This window comes from Macaca nemestrina, chromosome 16, assembly GCF_043159975.1.
Source record: "Macaca nemestrina isolate mMacNem1 chromosome 16, mMacNem.hap1, whole genome shotgun sequence".
NCBI classification, from domain to species: Eukaryota; Metazoa; Chordata; class Mammalia; order Primates; family Cercopithecidae; genus Macaca; species Macaca nemestrina.
The window spans coordinates 99,903,283-99,918,446 of record NC_092140.1 but is presented as its reverse complement, the minus strand read 5'-3'; the positions used below and the strand labels follow the sequence as shown (position 1 = coordinate 99,918,446).

The 15,164-nt window shown below is 39.9% G+C and overlaps 1 protein-coding gene across 4 annotated transcripts in view; it reads left to right on the top strand.

Annotated features, from left to right (window-relative positions):
- Window positions 1–6,045: 6,045 nt before the first annotated feature.
- LOC105490223 (cyclin dependent kinase 8) overlaps window positions 6,046–15,164 on the top strand; it is a 150,136-nt gene continuing 141,017 nt past the window's right edge. For 2 of the 4 annotated variants that reach the window (XM_011755636.3, XM_011755635.3), the window contains exon 1: window positions 6,046–6,699. In XM_011755636.3, the coding sequence (XP_011753938.1) occupies window positions 6,572–6,699 (128 nt within the window). In that variant the 5' untranslated portion in view covers window positions 6,046–6,571. Of the gene's footprint in view, window positions 6,700–6,764; window positions 6,916–15,164 lie in introns of those variants that run through there. The other 2 variants (XM_024795532.2, XM_071081517.1) reach the window with 2 other exon arrangements.

Sequence of the window (15,164 nt, the reverse complement as noted above, 5' to 3'; positions counted from 1 at the left end):
CAATATCACTTACTAAGGGGCAAAATCTGATTCTTAAGGGCTCAAAAAAAAAAAAAAAGACACTAAAATGGTATGCAGTCCTCCAACATGCTACAGTACACAAACAGATACACTATATCTGTAAAATTAACATTTCATGCGGGGCAGACAGAAAAACAATCTAAACATTCTCCTTAGCAGGGAAGCCATTTTCAAACAGGTTGAGAAACTGTGATACGTTTAACACTGCAATCTTTATCTTGCTGGACTTCTTGGTAGCATTCGGTGCTATTGCCCATCCCTCCTTCGCAAAACATGTTCTTCCTTTGGCTTTTGTGATTTCATATTCCCTGATTTCCAAATAACCCTCTGGCCTTTTCTCCTATATTCAGTCCTTGAATGTTGGAGGTCCTCAGGGACTTGTTCTTTCTCGCTGTAACATGTTTATTTTGCAGGCAATCTAACCAACTCTTATAGCTGGTGATTCTCCAGCCCTGCTCTTTCCCTTGAGCTTCAGACTCCCACATCTACCTGCCCACCAGATATGTTCACTTGGATTTCTGAGGCATCTCATGTTTGACATGTCCAAAATCGAACTTACTTTTTTCATCTAAACTTGTTACTCTCAGCCTTCCCCATCTCAGTAAGTGGCAACATCCTCAGGAGTCATCTTAATTACTTCTTTTTCTTTACTTCCCATCCAACTGATCAGCGTGTTCCATAAATCTCTGTCTCCACCTCTATCTATCTATCTATCTATCTATCTATCTATCTATCTATCTAACCATCTCCATCCTTCCCTATCAATTCATCCATTCACCCATCCATCCATCCATTCACCCATCTATCATCCATCCATCCATCCATTATCTATTCAACCATCTATATATCCATTATGTATCCATTCATTCATCTATTCACCCATCTATCTATCCATCCGTTTAACTATCTATCTATCCATCTATCTATCTATCCATCCATCCATCCATCTATCTCCATCCTTCCCTATCCATTCATCCATTCACCCATCCATCCATCCATTCACCCATCTATCATTCATCCATCCATCCATCCATCCATCCATCCATCTATTATCTATTCAACATCTATATATCCATTATGCATCCATTCATTCATCTATTCACCCATCTATCCATCCATCCATTTAACTATCTATCTATCTATCTATCTATCTATCTATCTATCTATCTCACCATCCATCCATCTGCCTTGCCTTCTACAATTAATTCTTCACATAGCACCAGGATATTCTTTTTAAAGCATAAATCACATCTGGTCACTCCCCTCCTTATAACCTGCTGGTCCCTGTCTACCTCTCTGTCTTCACCTCACACAATTTCCCCTCTTACTCATTATATTCTTATCATCTTTCTGTTCCTTCATTCCCAGCTTTGGCCTTTGCACTTGCTATCTGTTTAATCTGCCTGGGCTACTCTGTTCCCTCATCCACAGCAGATTTTGTTTCTCAACATTCAGGTCTCTGCTTAAGCATTGTCTCCTTAGAGAACCCTTGACCATCTACCAGTCTAAAGGAATTTCCTCCTAGTCCCACTTTCTATCACATTGTCCTGCTTTATTTCCTTTATAATACTTGGGGCATTCTCCCCCCTGTGAATTCCCTACCCCCATCTCCCTCATGCCCCCTAATAAAGGAGCGCTTATATTCTTGCATGGTCCTGTCCCTGTGCCTATACTTAGTGGACCTAGGATGGGCCTGACTCAGCCATACTAGAGCCCTTCTTGGGATTTTTAGAACTAGAACTGAGAAACAGTCAATTCTTCACTAATGATAGCCATTGTCTGATGCAAAATTCAGCAACTATTGGTGGTCATGTTTCCCGTTGTGTGGAGGAGATGAGTCCACAAAGGCAAATGACACCCACATGGTAAAGGGGAGAAAAGTAAGATATTTTTGAAAGTATTTTTTTAAATATTCTGGTTATTTCTAAGGTCTAAATTATGTTCTGGATGCTTGCAGAATTAGTAAGGAAGGTTTTTGCATCTATAGTTTCTTTGAAAATGTTAAAAAAATCAGGCCAGAAAGACAGAGTGAAAAAAAAAGAAAAATTTTAAAAGGGCTCTGTGATTGATTAATCTAACTTGTTCTTCCTTGTGTCGAACACTGTGCTCACACGTAGATGGTTAATATGTGCAGGATGAACATGCCATCTGTAGAATGAGAGGTTACTTGCTGTCCACTGAAAGCATGCGTTATGAGTGAGAAAGTGGAACTCAAAGTTGTAGAGACTGCAGTGGTTAACTATAAGAGCCACTTGGGCTTTTGCATTAATATATCATGAAGCACTCAGTCCTTTTGCAGTTATAAAAAGCCCTTTTTAGAGGCAAGACTGAGGCAAGGTACTAAATGTTTTAAAATGACTGTCCTCCACCTTTATTATTATTAATGTCCATTTCAACATTTATTGAAATCAATCCAATTAAACACATTCTAATGAAATATAATTCTGCAAACAATGTGTGCTTGGCACTATAGGGGATATAGAGAGGATTAAGGCAGAAACTTAGTCATTAAATTTATTAAGGGGCAGATTTTTTTAATCACGTAAAATAAATGATTAAAATACAAAGTAGCTATAACGAGTTACAAATAAAGTGCAATAGTGCCAGGGCTGGGGTAGAGGTTCATGGTAAAGAAGGGTCATATCTAGTTGCAAGAACTGGGAAAGGCTTCACGACCAAATTAGGCACTTGGGGGATGGGTAGGACTGTAAAGGTCAGAGATGGTATGAGGAAGCTTCTTAGTCCTTAAGAACCGGACAGCATATTTGGCATGAGTATGAAGCACATTGTGTAGGTAATGAAGGCATAAATGAATGGAGTTGGCAGTAAACAACCAAATGACTATTTACTGGCATCACTAATCACAGGAATTGAGAGGTTCAGGGGATAGAATGGTATGTTCAGTTTCAGAAGTTTTGTTTGAGATGACAGTAGAATATCCCCTTAGGTAGTATAGGAGGTAGTTGAAATGTGGGACTGGCTTTTGGGAGGCAAGTTAACACTGGCGATGTTAAATATAAAATGTAAATCAAACCACATTTTATGCAGATAAGCATAGGCATTATTTGTGCATTGTTTAGAACATGGACCAAAGAGGGTCCTAGGCTCTAGAATATCACTGGAGAGGTCATGACAGAGCAAAGAGATATGGGATATCAGTATAATCTGGGGTTGAAAATCAAACTGAAATTACAACTCCGTGTCCCTGATATGCTCAGTTCATTCAAACAACAATTCTGAACCTCCATCTCATGATTTCTAGGAAGTTGATTCCATGCAGGTTCTACTCCTTAAGTTTTTGCAATAGTAGTCATAAGTGCTACAAACCCTTCCTAGCTCATTGCTTTGGCTCTGTAGGCCATTTTCCATCCTGCATAATTGAGTCCCTGGCTGCTGCCTCTCTCTTTCCTGCAAGCACGCACATAAGCTTTACAGCTAAGACCAGGCTGATAGCTTGGGGGTGGCAGCAGGGAATTACCACACACAAAAGGAGATACTTAAAACTGAATATTAGATGCTACTGTTCTAGCATTAGCCATGCTCTCCTATAAAGGGCCGTTAGTGGCTATTTCTTCCTCAGCTCCCCATCCTGATACCATTTTACAGGGTCAGCTTACCTCCTACCACCATATTTCTCCAACCTATAGTCTAGGCCTCTGACTCTCACCCTGGCTTCAAAGAGAAAAGCAGACCTTACTCTCCCCTAGTCCAAGGTTAGCTTCTTTTCCTGCCCCAGGACAAGACTGACAGTCAGGATTGACATTCAGGATACTCAGTTGACAGTGAGGACACTCAATTCCTTCAGGGAGAGTTCACCTTCACCCAGAGTGAAGCCAGCCAAAACAGTGTACAAAAGTACATTTTTAAAAGTCTGAGGCTGGGTATGTGGCTCACACCTGTAATCCCAGCATTTTGGGAGGTTGAGACGGGAGGATCACTTGAACCCAGGAGTTAAAGACCAGCCTGGGCAACAGAGTGAGACTCCGCCTCTAAAAAAAAAAAAAAAAAAAAAAAAAATTAGCTGGGTGCAGTGGCACACGCCTGTAGTCCCAGCTACTCAGGAGGCTGGGCAGGAGAATTGCTTGAGCCGAGGAGTTCAAGGTTGCAGTAAGCCATGATCGCATCACTGCACTCCAGCCTGGGTGACACAGCCAGACCCTGTCTCAAAACAAAAACACACACACACATAAAAAGGTCTGAGACCTTCAGTGTCCCAGGATAGCGTGTATAATTGGTACGGGAGGTGGGGGAAGGGGAACCCGATACAGTGTAGGGCCAAGCCGAGTCCTCGGCCTCTTCACAACTTTTCCTCTGGTGTGGTAGCTTGATTTCTCAAGATCTATGAGTAAATACGTGCACAAAAGACACATTCCTCAAAAAATACAAAATACACTGTCTAAGGAAGAATCTTTTAAATCCGTATTTAGAAAGATGTAATTCTTTAAGGATGCAAAGGAGCAGTTCTGCCAGAGTCACCCAATTTCCATCACTGAATGGAAACAAGTAATATGCCATTAATGAAAGCTTACATGTGTTTTGTGCTTTGCACTTAGCAAAGAAAAAATTCTAGGCTCCAAGAACACACTAATAAATGATAATACAGGATTCAAACCCAGTATACGAAAATACTAAATACTTATATTATATAGTATGCTAGGTAAAAACAATTTAATTTTACACAGTGCTGAAGTCGCTAATTTGCCCCAAGGAAAAATTATGTAAGAGAAAGCCCTTTGGAGGTTTTTTCACAAGATGGTATCTTCATCATCATCATATGCATATGGATTTTTTTGAGATAAACATGTTTATTCATTCATTAATTTAACAAGTGTTTACTGTGCATCATTATCAAGGCATGACACTAGGTTTTATGGAAGATGCAAATATGACTTCCTATAACAACTTAGGATCTAGCAAGGGAGAGGAAATAAAAGATGAAACGGAATTTGATAAATACCACAGGAAAGGTGGAAAAAAAGTGTTAAAAAGTTCACATTAAAAGTGCAAAGTTCCCTTTGGGAAGTGGGGAGCTTTAGTGGAAATGGTAACAATTGGAAACCAAAAATTAAAAACAGACAAATAAGAGGGATAAGATAAAATGATAGATTAGTATCAATCTTGAAGCAGGACTCCTGAAGCAGGACATACTGCTACCGCAAAATTATTAACAAACTAGTTCCCATGGATTTAGATCCTTTCTGTAATCATAGCTAGAAACTGGTGTTCTTATGGGGAGCATCGCAGAAGGCTGTACTGTACTCAATACTTCCTATAAATGGACAGGAAAGGTTGGATGGTCATCTGTCACAAGAGTAACAATGTTTAGAAGTAGCTTGGACAGTAGTCATTGATTCACTTTTACTGGAGCTTGTAATGTCAGTATGTGGACATCATTGTGCAGCCCTTATCAGATTGTGAACACCAAGAGTACCCCAACTGCTGGCCCGCGAGCTGTTTACAAATATATCGGCTTTTATAGATGACAGTGGCCTTTAACATCTGGAGTTCAGAGTGGCACAAAATGTGTTTCTAAAGCTACTCTCCTTCCCACGTGCATCTCTTTGGTCAAGTTTATGGCTGGAATCAGACTCTAGTTAGATCGCTATAAAAATAAAAATAAAAATAAAAATAAAAATAAAAATAAAAATAAAAATAAAAATAAAAATAAATTTTCCCCAAGTGATTGAAACGAATTTCACCCTAGACTACGAGTCCCAACATGCAACGCTCCCATATTCCCACCATGTGGGGCGGAGTCGTAGAAGAGGCGGCAGCGGCGGCGGCCTATGCATTCTGGGTATTGTAGTCTCGGAACCGGCCACCGCTGGGGCTGGTCCCACGTGTTGCATTTTGCGGCAGCTTTGGGCAGCGGCTCCCCTGCTCCCTCCACACGGTCCTCAGGGTGCCAGCGCCAGCAGGGGCGGCCAGCCACCGCGGGAGCGGGTTGGAGGGTGGTTCGGAGGCAGCCCGAGGCTTCGCGACGTTTTTGCGACAGCCGCGGCCGTGTTCCGCGAGTGCCCTCCCTCCTCCTCTCTTTGAGGAGGTACCGGCTGTTGTGCGGCGCTGCCTTTCTGTTTGAGTGTATGGGAGAGTGAGTGAGTGAGTGAGTGTGAGCGTGTGTGTGAGCGCGTGAGGCGTGAGTGCGCGTGTGAGAGGACGAGAGCCCGCCTGGCCGCCCCGCCGCTCCCGCCGCAGCAGGAGCAGAACGCGCGACCGGAGAGAGCGGCGGAGCCGGCGCCCAGGGAGCCCGCGGGGACAAGGGCAGAGACACCGCTCCCCACCCCCAGCCCTCGTCCCTCGGCTCTGCTTCGCCGGGGGATCCTCCCCGTTCCTCCACCCCCGGCCGGCCTCTGCCCCGCTGCCCCCCTGGATGTCCCCGGCGCTTTCGCGGGGCCTCCTCCTGCTCTTGCCGCATCAGTCGGGCTGGTGCCGCGGCCGGCGGGCGTAGAGCGGGCGGGTTCCCGGGGGCTGCGGCTGCCCGTGCTTCCCCGGTCCCCACCCCTGCCCCCCGGCCCCCCGACCCAGCTCTCCGGCCTCGGAGGCTGTGACAATGGACTATGACTTTAAAGTGAAGCTGAGCAGCGAGCGGGAGCGGGTCGAGGACCTGTTTGAATACGAGGGCTGCAAAGTTGGCCGAGGCACTTATGGTCACGTCTACAAAGCCAAGAGGAAAGATGGGTGAGTGTGTGCGTCTGGGCCGGTGTCCGCGCTGGGCGGCGCTCCCGCAGGCCGAGGCAGGTAGCCCGGAGGGAGAGCGGGCCGCCGGGGTGCCGGGCTCTGACTTCCTCGACGCCGGCCTCTGGCTCCGCCAGCAAGGTTTGGGGAGGAAGTGGTGTACAAGGGATCCAAAGCCACAAGAAATCCTGCGTGCCGCATCTGTGTTGTGCTTCGGTGGTAAGAGGGAAGAGGAGCCTCTGCACCGTGGGCTATATACTTTTCAAGGATTTCAAAGCTGATTTATGAAAAAATGCGTTCTAAAACGCCGGGTGAAATGTTTCTGTTTGTTTTTTTTTTCCTTGGTCGATTTATTATGGTAACCTTCTGGGGATTTCCTCACCCGCCTCGGGAGTGTCATCCATCGGTCTAGAAGGAAGGCTGTGATCCTTTCCCCCACCAGTTTGTGATCGATTTTTTATCAAATTTGTATTTTATTTGAGGGAAGGAAGGCAGCGAGTGAATGTGGTTCTGGAGAGAGTTCCCCATACGGATCATCTGCACCATACATGTTGCAGTTGCTATTTAGATATTATTAGCTGTGAATTTTTACATAGAACAATGGGGGTTTGGTGCAGGGTGGGTGGTGGGGAAGAAGACAAGTGACATAGGGACTATCTCGTTGAGGCTGTTTCCCCCAAATTTAGCGGCTGGCAGTGAACTTTAAATAATCCCTTTGCTTTAAATATTCTTCCCTAGTAACAACTTAATTAAACCTATGAGTGGTAATGCTTCCAATTTAGTTTCTTAACAGGCAAGTGAATTGTTCGTTTTTTTCTCTTTGTCAGTAGATGAATGTCTTGTAATATTGACAAAAGAGAAGGCAGTTCTTAGTGGGGGGGGAATAATATATATTTTATTAACTCCATGTTTTCTTGTAAAATGGATGTTGTCTCTGTTGCCTTTGACAGAATAGAAAATTATTGAAAAGTCAAAGCTTATTATATAATCTTTGGATTTTATTAGAAACGAAGTAGCTTTACTGGAACATTCCAGTTTAGTTACCTGCTATATGATGTTTAATCACTTAAAATTTCAGATTAGGAGAGTATGTTCAGACTACATTAGCACGAAAAAAAATTCATAAAGCTGAAGTTCCCTAGTGTGGGGGAGGGGGGCGCATATTTATAAATACTTTAGTATTCTGGATGTTGGAAAGGAAAGTGTGTATTTATTCAACATTTTTCTTAGATTTACTGAAATATCTTTCTAAAAGTGTTTACAATGGACTCTATGAGGAAGATAAGAGTTCTCATTAATTTGGAATATGTATTTTAGTGCTTTTATGCCACAATAAAGTGGAACAGATCGGCAGAAGGTAGGGATTTGGATTTGAAAACTTGATACTCTGGGCGCCGCACGTATTTAAAAGTACTTTTTAGCACTGGAGAAATCAGCGTCTGGAGATACTGCTGACTCTGTTGATGTCTAATTAGACTTATTGTTGAAGTTTTACTCTGTAATGACATATATTTTAAAAATTATGTTTGATAACTTACCATACAATATTTCTCAAAAGCTTTAAACCATCTCTCCTTCCCCCAGTATTATGTAATTTTGGGCATATTCATAAAATCCCCAATCCCATGAGATTAGACATTACAGTGCATTTGACCACACTGTCATGTTATATAAAATTCTAGCGCCTTTGCATTATTTTTAATCTGTGTGAGAGAAGCCGCTTCTGTTTTCAAAAACTATGAACTTAAGCTAATAAAATATGCATATTTGTTTTAACATTGTACTTTTATTAGAAAACTAATACTGTGTATTGGCAGGAGGTACTTAAGCAAATATTTTATATCTCCATGGTCCGGTTTTAATTTAGGTTGTTAAGAATAATTTGAAAGAATAATTTCAATATCTTTGAATTTAAAGATAGTTGAAGGTATAATGTATGGACATTCTTAGTCATCCGTGACAGCTGAAAAGTAACATTGCATTTTGGAAAAAAGAGCTTATTATTTGTAATCCTTGGCGTTTGTTTTCCATCAGTCTTTAATGATTCTCTTTATGTGATGAACTTCTGTTTTTAATGGATCAAATGTCAAGAGAGTTTTAAAATTACTATCTTTTAGAGATAGTTTTGGAGAGTTTTAAAATTACAGGGATTTTTCAGTTTGACTTCTTTTTTGTAACCTCACTCTGGTAAAATATCGCATACTATTTATGAGGTTCTTTTGATCTTATGTCAGTGAAATGTAATTTAATGCATTTTAGTCCTGGTAAAATAAAATTTGTGGCTGTTTAATCTTTTATAATAAGATGATGATCAAATAATTTGTTTCTAGTATTGATTTACTTTCAAATTACATTATATATTCTGCAGCTGAGATTTGTTCTCTAGGAACTCAGACGGTAACACCTTCAAGGAGAACCTGAGAATTTCTATAAAAGGAAATAACACAAATAAGCTTGGTTTAGACATATTTGACTATTGAAATGAATATATGTAAACGTTGTATCCTTTCAGTTGCCCCAGTGAGCATAGAACATGAACAATTGGTAAAATAATTTAGACCAGAGGAGTTAGCTGCTTAAATTATTAAGTTTTAGGAAATAAAATAGCTTGAAAGATTCATTTTTTGACTTACTTGGGGCATGATTGCATGGTAGGGAAAAGGGACCTTTTATTACTGTGTGAATTTCAGATTATAATAGAGTTTAAAGACATACACAATACATCCTGGGATTAATTTCTTCTCACTAGTGTCGCCATAAATGAGATAGTGTCCTTTGTGTCTGAACACTTAAAGGGTACTCAGTGGGAATCAGGGGGGTTCATTTTCTTTCTGAGTTGATTGTATCTCGTCTTTGCAGAATTTAGGCAACCAAAACTAATTTTGTTTTAAAGAGTAGGAAAGCATTAGAAGACAGAAAACAATTTGTGTTTTTCAATTCTAGACTTTCAATATTTGCACCGGATGTTTGGATAATTTAAAATATCAATTTGGGATAAGAGATTTTTCTTCAAAAAAGAAAAACAAAAGGAAATTTCTTAATAGGGTTTTTAATCTGTTATAATCTATGTTCCAAAGAATAGATAATTATGAGTAAGGAATGAGTGTGTGTTTGTGTGTGTGAGTGAGAGAGAGCGAGAGAGAGAGAGAGAGAGAGAGAAATATACTGCCAACCTTCTTTGGGGCACATTTGTTGAGAGCCCAGAGATGATTAGTAGGCAGTGATAATGGCAATAACAGCTAAATTACTGAGTAAGTTTCAGGTCCTGAGTAAATCACTTTACATTCATCATCTATTTAATCCTCACAAGAAGTACATCAAGTCAATACTGTTATTTTTCAGTTTTCCAGGTGAGGAAACTGAGGCTTAGAAAGGTTAAGCAAATTTACCCATGAGTACACAGCTAATTAAATGTCAGTTAGGATTAGAGGATTAGGTGCAGTTTTTTGTACTCCAGAGCCCATGCTCTTAACCATTATGTTTCATATGATTAATATATTGAATAAGTAGAAACATAGTTGTGGAGTTTGATTTCTAGTGGGTTACTCAAAAACATAAATACCTTGTAAAACTATTAACATTTGTTTCAATACACTGGTGTATTTTCTGGGTATATTACTGAAGCGCCCTAGTTTTTTCAAGTGCTATAAAACTGTTTGTGTAGATATATGGGTATGTCTATATGTATATACACAAACATACTTGTGTATCTACAGGGGTGTGTGTGTGTGTGTGTGTGTGGGACTAAACTCTAATGAAAGCCACGTGGAAGCACTTCATCTAATGGAAGGAACTCTAGATGAGCGATCCTGGAAACCTGAATCTGATTTCAGACTGTGCTTCTGATAGCAGTATGACCTTGGGCAAGTCATTTGCCCTTATAGATCTTAGTAGGGGGGTTTCAGCAGATAATTTTTAGGGTCTTTTCTAGTATTATGATTTGAGGAAGTAAAAATTATGAACATAAAATGTAGTTTTTTTTGCAAGATTAGGCAAACAACCACTAAAAAATTGTACTTTAGATGATGATCTATTTCCCTATTTTTTAGTCTCATGCTTTAACGTTGTTTCTCATCAACTGCCAAAGAGCTTGGTAACTTCCAGAGACCTATCAGTTGCTTAACCCACCATGTCTTATGCTACCTTGCCATTCCTCTGTATTTATCTCTTAAGATGTTGAGGATTCATGGGCTAGTGCCTGTTCCCACTCCCTTGAACCATTTGGTGGGCAGCACAAAGGGACTCTTCTGATTCAACGTGCGTTGGAGCGTCCCATTACCTTTGACCTCTTCTGAATATGGCTGAGTGCTGCATCTAAGTTCATTTTGATTTAGATGTTTCTTTAGGTGTCAGAAATGCCAAATACAACATGTAATTTCTATCACTGGAATAGTCATGTATGCAATAAAGAGTATTCCTTATAACCTTCTGAAAATGTGACAGAAAGGGACAGTTAGTCCCCTGTATCTGCAGGTCCTGCATCTGTAGATTCAAGCAACTGTGGATCAAAAATTTTCAAGGGGGTATGGGGGAAGGATAGTTGCATCTCTACTGAACATGTACAGATTTTTTTTTTCTTGTCATTATTTCCTACAAAAATAGAGTATAACAACTGTTTACATAGCACTTACATTTTATTAGGTATTATAAGTAATCTAGAGATGATTTAAAGTGTGTGGGAGGATATGCGTAGGTTATATGCAAATAGGACACCATTTTATATTAAAAAGCTGAGCATCTGTGGATTTTAGGGGGTGGTCCTGGAACGCACCCCTTGTGGATACTGAGGGATACTGTGGATACTGACTGTATTTGCTGTGTATTTCTTATCTCCATGTGGTTGAAGTTACCTTCCTTAGACACCAGTGCATTTAGATCTACTGTTAGGCCACTTGGAGATTTCATGCTTAAATTTCATTTTTTTTAATAGCAGTACTGGGAAATCAATTCATTTGGGATTTATTCATGTGGGTTATTACTTTTACTGTGTCTTTGAACATTTGAAGAAGTCAGTTATTCATTCAACAAGTATTTATTGGACCCTTCTATGTTTCAAGCACTGTCCAAGGTATTGGGAATGCAAAGATGAATAAAATATTCCATTATTTGAGGAGATCACTACTGGGGAAACAAATATGTAAATAAATTGTTGCAATTCAGTAAGCACTATAATAATACAAGGAATTATGGCAACACAGAGAAGGAAGCCCCCAATTGGTTAAGGTTTTTAGGAAAAGTCTCAAAGTTTACAGTATTTGATTTGGATCATGGAAGACAGGGAAGATCTCATCAGAAAAGACATTCCAACAGGAATAGGACAAAGGGATTTTTTAAAATTGAGTTTTCTGCAGACCCCAGCAAATTTTGTGGGTTTTAATTTTTTTCTTTCCATGCCTTTCTTCTCACCTTGTTTTTCCTGGCCAGCATTTCTTGAGCTCTTGTTGTACGTGTAGTAGTATATACATGCACTACAAATGCTCCATTGCACCCATTGGACATGGTGAGGTACCATTATTTAACAGTGGAGATAAATTTATCAGTTGGCACTGAACACCGTGAATGTATGTGTGTCAGTTTTCAATCATGAGAACACTGGCCGTTCAAGAAAAGCAGCCTCTGAAATCCAGGAGTCTGATTTAAGACTCTCTCGTGTAAAACTGCCATGGCAGAGCTCTGTTTTGCCTGGAGCTCTGGTTGGCAGATGATTCTGCTTTGGCCTCACCTCCATGAGGAGTAAGGAGTCAGAGTTTCGTATGCAGCCGAGGTGATGGATGGTAACAAATTGGAGGGGGAAAGAAGTTCTTTTGCTACTTAAAGTTTAGGAAGTAACGGAATTTCTCTTGTTGGGGCTCTGATGTGCAGAAAGATGGAAAGTGGGGACAGGGCTTCTGGCATTCTGAATTTCAGCTAGGAAAACAGAAATAATGAAAAATTATAATTGTAGGCCATTTGCAAACTTAACTACTTTGACAATTCATTCTTTGGGCAAATGTGTTCTAATTCTGATTTATAAAATTTGAAATGTGATTCATTTGTCAGATGGAAACTATGTATGGCAAATCAGTGTTGATAAGTACATTTGATTCCCTGTGACTGCTGTTAATCTTTCTTGTAGTGCCTTTCACTATTGAATCCAATCCTCATTGTCTCTTGACTCTTTTTATGTTCTTAGCTGCTGCTAGAAAATAAAACTCCTGTTATCCTTTCCTCCTTCAGAACACTGTGAATTTTTTCCTTCACACCAGATTACGTAGCCTTGGTCATGTTACTTCAATTATCTTTTCTCTTTAGCGATCTTTTGTCACCTCAAGGCAGTTCTTGATGTCACTAAAAGGTGGCTTTTACCTGTTTTTTGACCTTCATACTTGACTTCTTGGTATCATGATTCTGAATATTCTTTGATACAGTTATTGTCAAAGTCCCAAAACCAGTCCCTGCTGTAGTAAGCTGCCTTTACTGATGGAGTTATGTTCTTCAGAAGTATTGCAGCAGAAAAAATACCGAGAACTCCTTTTTAAAAATTGAGATATAAGTCACATACCATAAAATTCACCCTTTTAAAAGTGTGTGATCAATATAGTGGTTTTTAGTAGATTGACGAGGCTGTGCAACCACTATCACTGTCTAATTCTAGGACATATTCATGACCCCAAAAAGAAACCCATTAAGCAGTCACTGCCATTCCCCTCTCTCCCCAGCCACTGACAAGCGCTAATCTACTTTCTGTCTCAGTGGATTTGCCTATTCTGGACATTTCATATAAATGGACTAATTCAACATGTGGCCTTTTGTGTTTGTGTTTCTTTAATGTTTCTGAGGTTCATCCATGTAGTACATGTATCAATATTTCATACTTTTCTATGGCTGGATCATATTGCGTTGTATAGATATACCGCATTTTGTTTACACATTCATCACTTGGGCATTTGGGTTGTTTCCACTTTTTGGCTAAAGTGAATAATGCTTCTGTAAACATTCATGTGTGACTTACTAGGTGGACATATGTTTTCAGTATATACCTGGGAGTGGAATTTCTGGATCATATCCAAAGCAGCTGAGAACCGATTTTGAGTGGCTTTACATTGACTCTGGTTTAGGACCAAGTTCTTTGTCCTTTGTCTCCAAGACCTGACTAGTCTATTTTATTCCAGGACAGTACTCACACCATAATCTATTGTAGTAATTCTGAAACAGAGATTCATACAGCTACTCCTCCTCCATCAACTCAGAGCACTCGGACCTTTTTCTCAGGCAGCACCTTGCGCTGGAATATTTTTTTTCTCAGTTGAAATGTACTAACAGCCTCAGAAAAAATCCTAACTACATATCTTAACATACAACTCTAATAATTCCCACTTTACCTGTCACCCTGCAAAACATAGTCCTTCACTGATATATAACTACTTCAGTGTATATGTGGTTAATGTTTATATGTCCTTTGGGTCTTTCAGGTGAATGTTTATGGGTTGAAATTATAGATTTCCTCTAGGGCAATGATTGTGTTCGCCTCAGCTCTTGGCATATTGCCAAATTTTGGCAGGTATTTAGTACTTTTGTGTGTGTGTGTGTATATCTGAAATTCATATTTGAAAATCTTTCTTTCTAAACTTGCTAACGTTAAAAACTTGAGGCATATTACGGGAAGAGTAGAAAAGTAATACCTGTGAAAATACCAGGAGAAGCACAATTTGGTGGGTTTGCTATATTTGTACCCAGAACGGCACTGAACAGTACCAGAATCCAAAGGCAAGAGCAAGCTACCATGGTAGTTGGCTGAATTGAAATGGAAGGCCAAGATATTTGAAAATGGAGCCACTAGAAATAATATTTTTTTGAAATATACTTTGAAAATGAATCCTTTTAAATGCGGATCAAATCTGTATTTCTAAAATTAAGGAAAACATAACTAGTTTCTGAATCACAGTTGGCATTTAATTTTGCTAAAAATTACTGGTTTATATAGCATGATCGTTTTATTTGAAATTTACCTTTTGTTACGTGAGTAAAAAATTATTTAGACTGACTTCTATTCAAGGTAACTCAGTTACTCATCTCACTAGACAAGTACTTTAAAGTCTATAACTTCATTATGGTCCATGAATTCTAACAAATAATCATCCTACAGAGAGGAATTTTTACATCATGATGAAGGGCCTACTCTGGGTGTTTCTAGACATTTGAATTTATAGGTTGTCTAAAGGACTAAAGGGATTGAATAAAAAGAAAACTTGTCAAGTCGTGCTAATGTAGTTTATATTAAAGAAGTCATATTTTTGAGGAAAGAAGGAGTAAGTATTTTTTTTTTTTTGAAACTGAGTCTTGCTCTGTCGCCCAGGCTGGAGTGCAGTGGTGCGATCTCGGCTCACTGCAAGCTCCACCTTCCGGATTCACGCCATTCTCCTGCCTCAGCCTCCCGAGTAGCTGGGACTACAGGCGCCCGCCACCACGCCCGGCTAATTTTTTTCCTG